Source organism: Varanus komodoensis, unplaced genomic scaffold, assembly GCF_004798865.1.
Source record: "Varanus komodoensis strain SLA01 unplaced genomic scaffold, ASM479886v1 scaffold5, whole genome shotgun sequence".
NCBI lineage: Eukaryota > Metazoa > Chordata > Lepidosauria > Squamata > Varanidae > Varanus > Varanus komodoensis.
Window position 1 is genome coordinate 30,850,028 of NW_025336087.1, and position 15,462 is coordinate 30,865,489.

Genomic DNA, 15,462 nt, shown 5'->3' on the forward strand with positions numbered 1-15,462 from the left:
GTGTCCCACCCGTCCCGGCAATTGGCCCGCGAGTTTGAGACCCCTGCTCTAAGGTGAGGAGAAACACATCCAGAACAACTGGTCAGAAATTCTGTAAATATCCACCTCTGTGACCCACAGTGCTCGCAGGAGAAAGCAACTATTTTAAGACCAGGATATATTCTAATACCAAAAAGATTTTGCAAGGATTTTCTACAAATAGATGGCTGCTTCCAGTATGTCACTTTAGTCCTATATGAAGAACCTCAACTCCTGTAACTCACAAAAAAGAGAATTACATCAATAGAAAGTACCATAATAAATGACTAAACTGGCACTTCTTTGACCATTTCATGGGTATTTGCAAATCAAAAAAGTCAAAGTATTTGAGAAATAAAGAATATATATTTCAATAAGCTAATTCTAAAGCAACACTTTACCAAAGAAGGGATTATTGGCTACATAGTTTTCATTATAATATAATCTAAGAAATTACAAAGAATTAGTTCTGTGCAGCTTTACACTTATTATCATTATAAAGAAGCCATTGAAGTACAACTACCTTAGAGTCTTATATATGAGTGTGTTATGTGGAAGCATAAACACAAATGTGTTGGTTTGTATGCCATCACACAGTTTCATCATTAGAACATTTTTTTTGTTGCATTCTCCCAAGTCGAACAGTAATGCTGACCTTGATAACAGCAAGACTAAAGTGTCGAATAGAATTCCTGTCAATGATGGCATACTAACAGTACAGTAATGGTAAAGTAATGATACTGGGGACATGCTATTGCATCCCTGCTCAAACTGATTATTCTGATCTTGTAGTTGGAACATCTGCTTTGCCCCCTCTATAGCTTTTTTTAAAACCACAGGTGGGAGTTTGCGCATTCCCTGAACTATCTGTTCCATGTACTTATTCCCTGTACTGCCAATCTGGAACCTAACCATGGAGGAGACATCAGGGCCTTTGGTTCCATTATTTTATCTTAGCTCTGGCTCTACTAAAACATAGGTCTGCTTTGTCTGGAATTTGGCTTTGGAATTAACTTCTAAACTTTGGAGCATTACTTTAGCTCATATCCCTAAACAAAGCCTGTACAAAGGGATAGGCTCCACTTGACCCAAAATGGAACCAGGCTACTGGCATTTATCAAAATGGTGGAAGAGCATCTTTTTAACAAACTCTGGAAAATGCTGACAGAAGTTGGGAAGGTTCTGGTTCAGAATGCTTCATCCTTACCAAGTCAGGCAAATGCCACCTGGTATCCCCACTGCTAACACTAAACTGAGATTGGAGATAAATAGTGTGGTTCCACTGCTGCCACATGCCTTCCAGGAGGCAGGACATGGGATCAAAGTCCTGTCCCCTGAACGAATCCCAGGCCACTGTTCATGGACCAGAGATTTTGTATTTGTGCTCTACAGAACAGCTTACTGAGGATGGTCCTACTCCATACATCAGAACTGAAGTGGGTGACAGTAAGTAAATCAGTAGTGGAGACATGCTCCTGTAAACCGCTCCCTCATCCCTGCTGCAGCAAAACATTCAGGTTGAACTTGAAATGCAGAATGAAATCAGGAAGTCATCCAAACAAGGAAATGTTGAGGAAACAGGGAACTTCAATTACTCTCAGATATGTTGGATAAAAACACGTTCCCCTCACAACACAGAGGTAAAATTTCTAGGTGCTCTAAATCACGGTGCTCAAGAACAGTTAATCACAAAACTGGTAAGAGGTCAAGCAGAACGTGAACTTAATTCTAAGTGGTGCCCAGGATTTAATGCAAGATATAATTATACAGGGAGGATAAAAATCAATGACTTTTTAAAAAAATAAAAAATAGATTTCTAAAAATTTAAATCAGATTTTTCTGATTTAAATTGAATTTTTTTAAAAAGTAAATGCTTTTTGAGAAAAAATTTATCTAAAGAAAGTTTTCTATTTATGATACATTATAGTCCAAAGGTTATTTATGATGACATAAGGATTAGCTTTTAATTATGCAGCTTGAGGCTGTATATTTATGCACTGTTCTAATATTTAGTAAAAGAATTCCATTCATTCACAGTGTCATGTTCTTCCAGAGGTTTCTGTAAGATTATTGAACATTTTTCAATCTAGAAGATATTATCACAGATGCTTGGTTTTACAGTTCTCAAAACTGATGTCTGCAGAGATCACATGGCTCTTCTTCACAGCAAAAATGTTATAAATTAAAAATACAGAGTTGAGAAAAAGACCTTAATTCCATTGTTCCTTTTCAAATCTATGTACACAGAATCAACCTCTTAAGTGCCAAGTATCAAAAATTCAATGAATTTTCCCCACTGTCTCACAGAAACATCACAATGCTTTCAATTTATGGATAAAAGTTACAAAAATATGAAGCACTTCATTTTTCAAAAATATGAAGCATTTTTCATTTCTCTCCTCCCCCCCTTTTAAAACATCCTGAAGCTATGCTAACCTTTGATGATAAATTCATTACTATACAATTAACTATATAATTGTTAACTATTATATAATTGTAAATTTGTTACAAACAAAAATAGAAGCTATTCATAATGCTCACTAACCTTAGATGGGTTGAATGGCATTCCTAGGTATGAGGAACCACGGAATCCACACCGATGCATGTTTGATCCTTGGGAGAGAGAAAAAAAACTAGTTTATTTTTCACATTCATTAGAATGCATACACCACAAAATTACAAACACTTGGCATTAAACAATTTGAATGAAATTTAGGCCTACTTAATCCAGCCTACTATTAAATGCCAGATCATGTTATCTGTCCTACTCTACAATCCTATTCTGTAACTCATGTAGGAAAGGGGGCAAGACCCCCTTATCCACTCCTCATACTGGACTTTCAAGAAAATTTGTTACTAATTAGGGCTCTAATTCGTCATGGTTTCTGGTGTGTAATAATTACAAGCAGAAAAAATAAAAATTAGTTTTTCAAAAGCATGCTACTGCACACTGCTCTGAAGCCCCCGTGTCCTCCTCAAATCTGCTTCAGTGAGTTAAGAGACCCTCCAAAGTAGTTTATAAACTGAAATTGTGAACCCTCTCCATCCATGGAAGCCTCATTTGAACCAAAGAACCTTCTATGAACAGAAGCACATTTTTGGATACAATCTATTATGCTCAGTATATCAGTCATACATACATATATGTTATACACTATACATACTCCACACATATTCAAGTCATACTCTTTACTAGTCAGACATAAAAAGGAATTGTTTTGGTTCTATTTTTCTATAAGTATCTGTGCCAAATGTCTAAACAATTCAATAGTAACATTTTTCCAACTGCAGCATTTTGCTCTGAACCAAATTAACATGCAGGTAAAACACTAACAAAAGCTTCAAAATGAGAATGGTATTAACAACTTCAACAAATTCCTGCATCTAAAATTAATTTTTTTTTAGTAAAAATAGCCCTTTTACTATCACAACTATTGCAATTGAGAATATGGTTGATTCTGCTGAATTAGATTAAATAGGAGAAATTACCTTTCTGAAAAATGGTCTAGATTCAACAGCCAATGCTTATAATAAATGTTAATCTGCACAATGCTAGTTTGTAGAACTCTGTCTGAAAATTAAGATTCAGGTTAGGGATTGAATTCAGGACAAACTGTCTCCCTGTGCATGTGCAGGAAGCAAGCTATACTTGGCAAACAAAGTGAGCAATTACAAAGAAGAGCCTGAGTGCTGCCTTTCTGCATATTATCTGAATAGATATGCATTGTATCTGGGTGTTAGGACTGTGTTAAACTTAAGATTAGGGTTAAAGTACGGAAAGAGGAAAATATGGCTAATATGAGTGCAAAACATGTCCCATACCAGTGATGGCGAACCTTTTAGAGACCAAGTGCCCAAACTGCAACCCAAAACCCACTTATTTGTCGCAAAGTGCCAACACTGCAATAAAATCTGAATACTGGGGTTTTAGTTTTGAAAAAACAACTCACAGTCAGTCCAAGCAAATATATATATATATCCTTGGCAGCACACTGACCGGCCATGTGAATGCTTGGACGAGTCACAACTCATGAGTCGCAGCTCGTGATGTCATCACCTGGTGCCGCTACTCCTTTCCGAGCATGCGCATGTGCACTGTTACCCGATGCTTGGCTGCTGGGGTGATGCCGGGGCGACTTGGCTTGCATGCCGACAGAGAGGACTCTGTGTGCCTGCTGTGGCACACGTGCCATAGGTTCGCCACCGCTGTCCTATACCCTTCCAATCCAATAATCAGAAGCAGGCAAATAGGGAAGTTGAGGCAACAAATTTCTGTCTCTAAGCCAGACCATGGTCTGTATACTGTAAAAAAAACACTGCTAAAGAAATTTGTGCAAATGAGCACCCAAAAACAATTCAGCTCACATATGGTTTGAGCAGAATTAGCTGAACTGCAGAAGTTCATAATTTGCACGAATTACAATTTATGCAAACTACCTAATTCTGTGAGAATTACACTATGGCCATTTGGTTTTTAGCTATTTGTGCAAATGTCATTAGTGGTTAAAAGAAATGCACAGGTTGGTCCTAAAGGCAGAAGTCAATGAGCTGGCCTATCTTGCACAACAGTGAGTCAGCACCAGAATGAAGCTAACAATCCAAAATCTAGGAGGCTGAATTGTGGACTGTTGGCTTTTCACCTCCACATTAGATTCCTCACATATCCCTATTTAAAGAGTGTTGTTTAAACTCAGTTATGGTAGTGCACCATCTAGTGTTTGTTCTTTGTATAAACTGTGTAACTGTTTTTTAAAAGCATGTTTTACAAAAGGATGAAAGATACTCCAATGAGTTGTTACAATTCTAACGCAAGAATGGGCAATTTGTGGATGATGACTGAACAAATAATTGACATGTATCCCAGTTTTAGTTATAAGTTGGTTAGACTGTTAATGTTCATACAGGGTCTGAGGAAATTCACGAAACACTATTGTGAAACTGTCAATAACATAAGAGAGCTTGCATTGCCCTATTATGCCAATTTATTCTCATGGTGTGTGGTGTACCCCCAGAAAGTATGCAACAGGGTATATAACAAATGTGAGTACTGCCACAAAATAAAGAGTAAAAAGCAGCTTGGCAACAACCAGAACAGCAAGGGCCTCTAAAAACACAACCACCACCTCAAATGACAAGAAGGGATTCTGACTGGAGCAAGGAGGAGGCAGGACAGGTTCTTTGCAGGACCACAGGAAACCAGCTGGAGGACTGAGGAGGGAGGAGGAGGAAAACAAGCCATGGGGAATCTGCTCATCTATTTGCACCATGAGTTGCTCCATGAACAAGCCACATTGCATAGCTTATTCACAGGATGGGCTGCTGTGCTGTGCGAGTCCATCCAATATGGGCCATTAACTTCAAATATGTAGAGAGAAAATACCATTCTGAAGATCTTACAGTCGTATTTCTAACAGATATATTGAGTTCCTCTATTTTTATTTCTCTGCTGTCTTATAAGGTAGCAAATTTAGCTTAATACTCATTAATGTAATAATAGGTCAAAGTAATAAATTACACTTGTGTTATATAGCTAGGCAGTAAAGACTCAGAAGAGATCCAACATAATTAAGAGGATAAAACACCAACTGATCCCTTATCCATATAATCATATTTAAGCAGGCTTATTAAAAAATAAGAGAAAGTTGTGTTAGAATTAGATCAACTCATATTATTTATACATTATAATATATAAATGATTTCAACAAACTCTTCTAGAGTTTATATAAGAAACAATTTTCAAATGAGAAAATTTGAACCTAATTTGCAGAATCAAACTGCACTTGAGCAATACCACTGTCAGCAGAGTATAATGCTCTTATCAGGCCTGTAACCTGGAGTGCGTGTAACCTGGATAAGAGCATACACTGGATTAAAGCATACACATTCTATAAGTGCTGAAGATTTACAACTGTTTAAAATAGACTCTGTTTCATCTATCTGAACAATAGACCACTCTCTTCTCAAATGCTGCAAGCAACACAAATAGTTCTAATGAAATGTCAATAAAGAAAAGCTAAAAACTCACTCACTGTCTTCTGTGGGAAGGACCTGCAAGGAATATATCCATTCTACTATATCCTCTTTGTTCACCACATCTAAGGAATCCAACATATCCAGACCAGAGAGGGCAAAAAAAGCAACTGTCAATCTGAAAGGGGAAAAAAATCAACATTTTACTACCCACCATCTGTATCAAATAGCTTGTAAGCTTGCGAATTCATTCTTCTAAGTCACACAAAAGGTACTTGTGTGTTTGAGTCAACTGCATCATGAATTGAAACAGACATGAGCACTGCAACTTGACAATCAGCTGTAGGGAGCTGCTCATATACAACTCTGCAAGCAGGCATCTGTGTTGCTGTCAAGCTTAGCTTACTAATTTCACCTTGAGCCAAAGAGTGCAGCACTGATACCAACAATTCTCTGCCTGAGAATTAAAGCAGACCAAACACAGAAACTATAGAACACTGACATGTTAAAAAGGACTGTAAAATGAACAATTCTTCATGTAAAATGAAACTTCTCTGGCGCAGAGAGCCTTTAAAAAAGCCATGAGATAGGTATGAATAGACAATGTATCCCTCTTATGGTTAGGGACATTTTAGGGCTAGAAATTATGCATTAATAAAAAGATGATTCACCTGCCTTTGCAATGTAAACCATAAAACTGAGGGCAGAAAGATTAAAAAATGAACATGGGACAGAATTGCAGCTCTACTGCAGAAACTGTAGCCGCCATGAAGCTTTATATAAAGAACACCATAAGGGCTCAGATTACCAGAAATAAAAAATAAAATAAAATAAAATAAATCCCCTGTTCTTATAATATGGAATTATTTCTCCCTTAATTCAGACTAAGAATTAGATCACACTACAACAGAAACCAAAATTGAATATGTAGCAAAATTGAGCTAACAGCAAAGACTCTTCAGGATGTAGTGGTTCCCCATCATGGTACTTTGAGACAACTCCAAAAGCAAGATACATAGACCACCAAACGTCTAGGCTCAAGAGCTCTGGAAGCTTTTATATAACCTCCACAAGCTGGAATCAACAAATCAACAGCACTACCCTATTTTGTAATTCATCTTCTCCAGGGTCAGAGAGCTGTTTTGCTAACAAACAAATGAAAGAGTACTGGTTAAAAACCAGCAGTAGCATTAACTAAAAATCTTTAGGATGGTGCAAGAGAAAATATGAAAGGAAAAATGGGCTAAGTATGAGAAGTTGTGAAAATGAGTGGGAAAAATACTTAAATTGTTATTATTAATCTGGACAATGTTCTACATCAGGTCTATAAGTTTGGTGCATAAAATATAAAGTATCACTTTAAGTGAGGTGGTTGTTTACAGACACTTCGAAGGCAGTACTCAACACAACTGATCTGCTTATGCCACAATGTACTACTAGCATATGCAGTCTCTAGCAAAATACCAACAGCATATGCTGGAGCAAAGGGTTCCCCACAAAACACTGCTCCAGTGTATGCTATAGGCATTTGTGATAGAGGTTGCTCACACTATGTGAACTGAGTAAGAAGAACTGCAGTGTTGGATACTGCTGCATGGGGGGATATAATACAAATTACACCACTGTTTTCCTATTGAAATTTAATGAAAACACACACTGCAAATACTTCACAAGTTAAACAGTCAAATCTTATGCCTCAAAAAAGATACCTAAAAATTATCCACATAAGGAACTGAGGAAAAGTTGTACAGCCTATCATGTTCCTCTAATCTATGCTCTCCCTAGCATAAGTCCCAAAATCTAATCACTGAATGGTATTTTACTGCAAGTCCAACTTGTAACTATGTTAAGTTTATGATGGTCATCTTATGATGGTTGATATAGAAAACATGATACTTGTTGAGAGTTCTAAATAAGCAAGCCAAATTTAAATCTAATAGTATTATTTCTAGTGAAGAAACCTAAATCTTACATGCTCAGCTAGTAATTTCTTAGTACAACACCATTAGTAAACAGGAGTTTAACAGCAATGTTGAAATCACACCACTGATCTCGAAAATGAAATGCCAGCCTCTTCCCCAATTTTATTTTGCAAATTCAGTAAATACAAGCCAGCAGTAACTCATGCTATTGATACAAGTCAGGCACCCTTCAAATTTTAGAACATCTTGAATAATGCCTAATTATACCTAAATACTTTGCTTTCCAGTCTTGGATATAACCACATCCTTATTAATGTTTACCAAGATTTTGCAATCTAATAAATAACCACCAAGCACATTCACATATGCTACATCCTGAAACCTGTTTGTTCAATATTGAGATTATAGACTACCCACTAATCACATAGCTAGCATACATATTAAAAATCATGGTGTAATTAAATGCACAGATTACCTGTTTCCACAAGTAGTCATTTATTTAAGTACTTAATCAGGTGACTACATATGTTGGACAGCATATCAAATGAAGAAACAAGGACCTAAGGAGGCCACTTTCAAACACAGCCCTGGTTTGCATGACTTAACAGCCCCATGTGGCTTAATTTATCTACAGTGACTTGCATTGTGTGGGACACCCATCACTTTTGCAAGATCCTCACTGGCAGCAGGGATTGTCTGAGTATTGAATAGTCCTCAAATAACTCTAAAACAAGCCATGTGTTATCTGAGAGTTGTCTAACCCTCAAACAAGACCTGCCACACTGGTATGCACAACATGACAAATGATTGCAAGCTGTGTGGATGCAGGCACTGTTGTCTTTTGTGAACCAGATCAGTATATTAAACTGGGCCAGTGTTTCCCAAACACTGACAGAAAATATGTAGCACAGAAAGTAAGCATATTTTGCCTCTCGCTCTTTTAAAGAGCTCAATGGAGCAATCTCATACATACTCAGTCACACCAAGTTCAGTGTGATGGATTTTCATTTAAGCAGGTATAGGATTACAGGTGCATTATTGTTTGCTGAAGTTATTCCCTCAGTTACAAAACAACTTCAGCTTCAGTAAGCAACTGATTTCTTTCAAAGTGACTGGCAGGAAAAAGGCCACTATTTTCAAATCATGAATCCTTCTATAAACTATTCACAAAACAAATAAATAAAGGCTTCTTGCTGCCCAAATTTCATATCTTATTCATATTCTTTTCTCATCACACCAGTTTCTAAGAGGCCCTGCCACTGCATCCCCTCGTAACACTTGCACACCTTGACTGCCTTTGGCAGTTCTCTTGTCCACACAGCTTAGAGAAATATGCATTTTGCAGCCTATAGTTCAATCCTATGCATGAACTCAGAATTAAGCCATGCTGGAACCTACCTCCAGGTAACTGTGGAGGATTGTAGCCCTAGCCATTCACATTCTAACTTTTTACTTGTGTGTTTGCACTAACATTAAGTCACCTCTACATGGACCACCCTGGAATTGTCATGGCTTGTTCACCCCAACCATTCCCCTCAGTCTACCATCCAGTTCCAGACTATATTGCAGGAAACACTGTAGCAGAACCCATCTTGTTCCAATGCCTGACTCTGATCGTTACCCAATTTCATTCCCTAAATGAGAGAAAGAATCAGAGCCTCAAAATGTGCAACTCTGCTATTTTTTATTTGTTACGTGGTTTTTCCAAATGCACTGACTGTCCAATATATGTACTCCTGGATGGTCAACTGCCTTCTAGGTTGCTGTCAAAGAGGGTACTAAAGTGGAGCAGGCAACAGACAAGGAATTAACAAGATGAAGCTGCCTGTTGTCTGATTTGCACACAGTTGTGAAGTACAGGTGGAGAAATAATAAAAAAGAAGGCACCCATTAGCACTACCCAGAAGCACTGAAAATGAGAAGTGGGGAAAACCAACAGAAATAGATCACCAAAATGGGAAGAGTGGTTATTTCTGCCTTAGCAATATCATGTAGCTTTCAAGTACTGAATTGACAGGTCTCAGTGTCCTCCAATTCCAGTTTTCCAGTTTCTATGTGTTGTTCTCCATTCTAAAAGTTTGAAATACTTTGAAATACTTCTTCTAAGCTTAGTCAGGGATAATAAGAGGTGTAGTCTGCAATCTTATGAAGATCCTATCCTAGGAGAAAACCCCATTGAGCTTACCTGAATAGACTTGGCTAGTATTGCATTAAGCTAAATATGCTGCAATTGTCTGTATTTCCGCTATCACCACCACTGGAAGGGTGACCACTAAAAACTTCTCCAAAATAGAATGCAGCCCACAAACTGAAAGCAGTTCTGCAACTCTGTTCTAAAGATACTCAACACATATTCTATGCTCAAGCTCCAAGACTTGCTTCTATAAACACTTGTTTCTTCCCAGCATTTCTTCAAACAAATTGTGTGCTTTCCTTATTCAGATCTCAAGGCATCTACACACCAAGAGCAATTCTGAAGCTGATTTCAGACAGAAAAGGGCTTACAATATAATCCCAAGCATATTTATTTAGAAATGTACCATTGTGATCAAAGGGACTTGAGCCCAGGCAAGCATGCACACAATTGCAGCCAAAGAGTTTTAATTAACTTACAATGAAATGGCAGAATTATCCAAACTTAAAAAGCACACTTTGCTAACTATTCCTAGATGTTCTACAACCTTTACAAAAACATTTATTTTCTGTAAGCTATTATCACAAACTTTTCTTTTAAAATTTCCTTTTAACAATGATGACCAACACGTCTATGCATACGCACACACCCAACCAATCACACTGTTAAGTATGCTTGCTTCTAATTGCAAGGACTTGAGAGCAGATAGGCGGTTAGGCCTACCTGTCAATTACACAAAGCTGACAAATCTTTTAACTCCAAGTGTTCATCAAAATCCTCCTACCTGTACCAAACCTCAACTCAGATACCTGAACACATTTTATAGCATGTTCATACCTAAAAAAAATTACACCACCCTGGGATGGTGTTTTTGAAAAAAGTTGGGGATAGATAAATACCTACTTTAAAAAATCAGGATAAAAAGCAAAATGGTGGAGACTGGAGAATCCTGATTCTGAACAGATGAAGCAACCTTTCCCCTTCCATATCTTTTGGACTCCAACTGCCATCAGACCCTGCCAGCAAAGCCAAAAGTCAGGGATAATGGCCAAAATATTGGAGATACAACATGGGGAAAGTTCAAAGGAATACACAATTGTTCGCTAAAGAAATGTTTTTCTAAGAAACCAAAACAGAAAGTGATGATGTTTACTCTTTCATAGTAGTGGCTTTAAGGCCTTGTTTCTCAGTGAGTTATATTAGCAAAGTATACCCTTTTAGTTTTAACATCTGGGGGTGGGGAAATCTTCCAAACTCTTCATTTCACTTAAACTGTTCTGCTGGAACCTTACTTACAATAACCACTAAAGAGACAAATCAGGAAGGGACAGCATAAAAGCCCAAGAGTAAGCAAAGTTCTGGTACAGTGCAAAAAGCACAGTGCTGCCATACATCTTATACTGACAGAGTTCTGTTCAAGTAGAAATTCCAGTTTTTCCGCTACAACCATCTCACTGTTCTTCCATGCCCACATGCACCCTTTTAGGAATTTTCACTCAATGACCGCATTCTCACATACACAAATAATAACGAACGTACTGGCGGAGAACAGAACAGCAAAAGCCCATAATACTTTCATGTTCGGCTGCAACTTAGATTATGCCAATGCTCAAAACTAGTTTTTTTTTTTTTTAATTTCAGTTGGTCGGATAAAGCCTCTAAGCAGACAAATAAGTCCTCTGAGCACAGGAAGACTGAATTTCCTGCAGTACTGAGCTGATATCGCCAACCGTCCCACCTCAAGGATTAGTTGAAGAGTTTGCGGGGCGCAGGGGTAGAGTGCGACCTCCTGCAATAGTGGAGCAGTCAACTCTAGTTAGAGTTAAGAAAGGGGCACGTTTAGGTCTGGGAAACGTGCTACACGGGGGCTGTTAGATGTCTTCGTGTCCCCATGCCTTTGAGGGGACCAACAGTAGAGCAAACCCTTCAAGTTATTCTGAGAGGTGAACTGGGGCCACCGCTCAGTAGCCCCAGAGAAGTTACTCTGCGGGAGCCTCAGGACAGGTGCTCACGATCCTGTCCCCCATCCGGAAACGCTCGTGTCCCTCCGTCCCTCCCTAGAGGTTACCTGCTAGTCTCCAAGGAGGAATACCGCTCCGGCAAAATCTGAAGGCAACGCTGGAAGAAGCGCACGTGCCGCTCCTTCAGGAAATCTAGCCGCTCTCCATCTCCGAAGGCCCCATCCTCCTCTGCAAGCGCTGCGCTCGCCTCCACTACCGCCGCTGCCGCCATGTTGGCCAACCGCTCCCTAACCTCGCGCGTAACGTCCGTCACTGGCAGCGCGCAGTCACGTGGCACGGCCAAAGCACTCCGCTCACTGGGACGGTCGCGGCAGCACCCTCGCTGCGTGGAAGAGGCGGCGAGCGCTCGGCAGCGGCTGGGGAGGCGGGTGGCGCAAGCGACTTCGGACGCGGGTCGCATCACGTTTTGGAGGAAACCTGGTGGCGCTTGTTTCGGTTTGTTGCATTTACAGGGGAACAAATGTGTGGGAATAGTTGCATTAATACGCCTGGTTTTTGCCTTGGGGGTTTGGTTTTTTTTGGCATTGTATGGAGCGTCGTCCACCAACATCTGGAGGACCACAGCCTTCACATCCCGATTCACCTTCCCTTTTCAAACTGTTCACACAATCACTGCAGCCCAGTGTGGCTTATTGAACAGACCACACAGGCACAATTTGTACGATAAGACAAGCCATGGTGTGCTCCCACTACAGCTTTTATATTCAAAATGGCAGCCGACATGGACCACAGTCCACCATGGCTTAAGCCACAGTGTTGTATGGTGATTGTGCAATCCCAGGCAATGGTTTTAAACCAACGTAGTTTTCCTGCTTTCTTTAGCATCCAGCTGGAATGTTATTCCTTTGCACCATTTTGGTTGCTCCTAATAAAGAAATTAACCTATGGGAGCCAATTTGTGATATAATGGTGACAGTGTTGAACTGGGACCCAAAATATCCATTGTGTACTCCGTGCTGTGCTGTAAAGCTCACCGAGTGATTTGGGACCAGTCAGTCAGTCTACTCTATATCAAAGTTGTGAGGATAAAAAGGAGATGCAAGATCATCTGCATCAACATGGGGTTACTTGAAGGAAAGGTGGTATATAAATGTAACTGATTAAAGAACCCTGGATTTGAGAATTTTCTTAAGGACTAACATGGCTGCCTTTGCCTTATTGAAATTTCTTATTATGAAAAATAAGTGCAGTAAAGGTGCAGTCCTATGCATTTTAGATAGAAAACAGCCCTACAACTTGGAGCATTTTCCTACAACCTGCAGCCAGGGTTACTTACCTGCTGGCTGGGGAATGCTGGGAGTTGTAGTGCTTTATTCCATCTAAACAAGCATGGGATTGCATCCTAAAATTCCTAAAGGAAATATTTGAGCTGGTATAGTAAAAACTGTGTCACCTGTACAGCAAGCTGCTTCACACATACAGCTGACAAGATATTAACAGCCACCATATTGGAGAGGTAAAAGCCTTTTGAGCAACTGATATAATGTAATGATTTCATTTAAAGATTACTCCTATTATTAAAATAAAATTATAACCCAAGTTTACATCAATCTTTGAAAATAACTTGTGTTAGAAGAATGAACTTCTTACAGGTTCGACTTTATTTTTGACTGTAACTAAAGCTTATCTCACAATGACAGAATAGTTTCAACATAGGGATATCAACACTGTAAAGTGGTCATAATACTAGTATTTTATAACTGAGTGTTGTTAGTGAGGAATGAGATTTTCACAGAGCTCAGGGATACCTCTAGGTATATAATCTCAAATGGCAGGGTTTTTTTGTTTGTTTGTTTTTTTTTCATTTCAAATTTTACAATGATTTTTCAGAACAATGTTTTTAAGTCAGTAATTTTAAAGAGAATAACACTAACACCTGGTTTGAATTTTACTATGTTGCCTTTTCTTGGAATTAATATTTACCACTGTGAAAAATGCCTCTTATCTGTATCACTTATGCTATGTTATGTTAGTCGCGAAGTCATGCCCAACCCTTCACAGCCCCGACCCCATGGACAACCTTCTTCCAGGCTCTCCTGTTCTCCACCATCCCGCAGAGTCCATCTAAGCTCACACCGACTGCTTCAGTGACTCCATCTAGCCACCTCATTCTCTGCCATCCCCTTCTTCTTTTGCCCTCAATTGTTCCCAGCATTAGGGTCTTCTCCAGTGAGCCCTTCCTTCTCATTAGATGGCCAAAGTATTTGAGTTTCATCTTCAGTATCTGGCCTTCTAAAGAGCAGTCAGGGTTGATCTCCTTGCAGTCCTAGTACCATTATAGATTTCAAATTTGGGATTGTATTATTGAATGCCTCCCCACTTTAAAAAGACATTTTGCATTAAAACAAATAGCATAGTGGCTAGTTTCTATATACAGGTTGTGCATCTCATACAAGAAGTGCAAATTGCACATGTTTACCTGGAACCATGTTTCATTGTTCAGTGGAATGCACACTTGCTTGGTATAGACTCGGATGTAGGAAAAGAGGCAAAATCACATATTGTCTTTTGAGTTTTGGTTTGGAAGAAGCTGGCCAGGAAGTAGCTCATTTTTCCTCTAGCAATGTCTTATTTCTCCATAAAGAATATCCACCTCACATCTTGAAGACAATTAATATATCTTATCTTTCACTTGCAGTTCTTAATATGGAATATATTTGACCAGTGATCCCTAACTTTTTGGACTGTAGGCACATTTGGGAATTTGAGGAACTGCTATTAGTGCCACCACAAAATTACTAGTCGCATAACGACTACAGCGGGAGCCTGGTTAATCAAAATATGTGGTGGTGATAAAAATAAAATAGTGAAGCTAGAGCTGGAAGAAAAGGGGGAAAAGCACTGGGGTGGAGATGAATTAGTGAGGCTACATGACGGTGGGGGGGAGAACAATGGACAGAAAATTAGGATGGAAGCTCAAATGGACAAAAACAGCAAGATAAAGGGGTAAGCAAGGCTAAGGGTTTGGAAGGCAGCAAAAGAAGGAAGTTAGCGATGGAGAAGAGAAAGCAATAGTGAGGTGAAGGGATGAATGCAGTCAAAAAGCAAAGCCAAAGGCTGAAAGTGGAGAGACAGAGAAAGATCAAAGGGGAAATGCCTATGTGGGTGGAAAAGGATGGGGCCAGGAGGCAACTTTTGCCTTATTTTCTTGACTACTAAGCAACTGATTAGTGGCAGGTCAGTTACAGTAAGGAAAATGGCACACACTATTTGAATTCTATATTAAAAATAAATTCTTAAGGGGGCAGGGAATGCAGAGCTTTGTGTGTGCCACTGGAGGTTACTGCACATTGGTGCTGTTTTGAGGACCCCTTGTATTGGACTACCAACCCAATAATCAAAACTAAAGAAATAAGAATGTAATGAAAGTTATGATAAAAGGAGGAGCATTTGCTTA

General features: G+C 39.1%; 1 protein-coding gene across 3 annotated transcripts in view; it reads right to left on the reverse strand.

Moving 5' to 3' along the window:
• PGGT1B (protein geranylgeranyltransferase type I subunit beta) overlaps nt 1-12,288 on the reverse strand; it is a 41,412-nt gene extending 29,124 nt beyond the window's left edge. For all 3 annotated transcript variants that reach the window (XM_044446261.1, XM_044446263.1, XM_044446262.1), the window contains exons 1-3: nt 12,113-12,288; nt 6,048-6,166; nt 2,564-2,631 (exon numbers count right to left, since the gene is read on the reverse strand). In XM_044446261.1, coding sequence (XP_044302196.1) covers nt 2,564-2,631; nt 6,048-6,166; nt 12,113-12,276 — 351 coding nt within the window. In that variant the 5' untranslated portion in view covers nt 12,277-12,288. The remainder of the gene's footprint in view (nt 1-2,563; nt 2,632-6,047; nt 6,167-12,112) is intronic.
• Between the last annotated feature and the right edge of the window lie 3,174 nt (nt 12,289-15,462).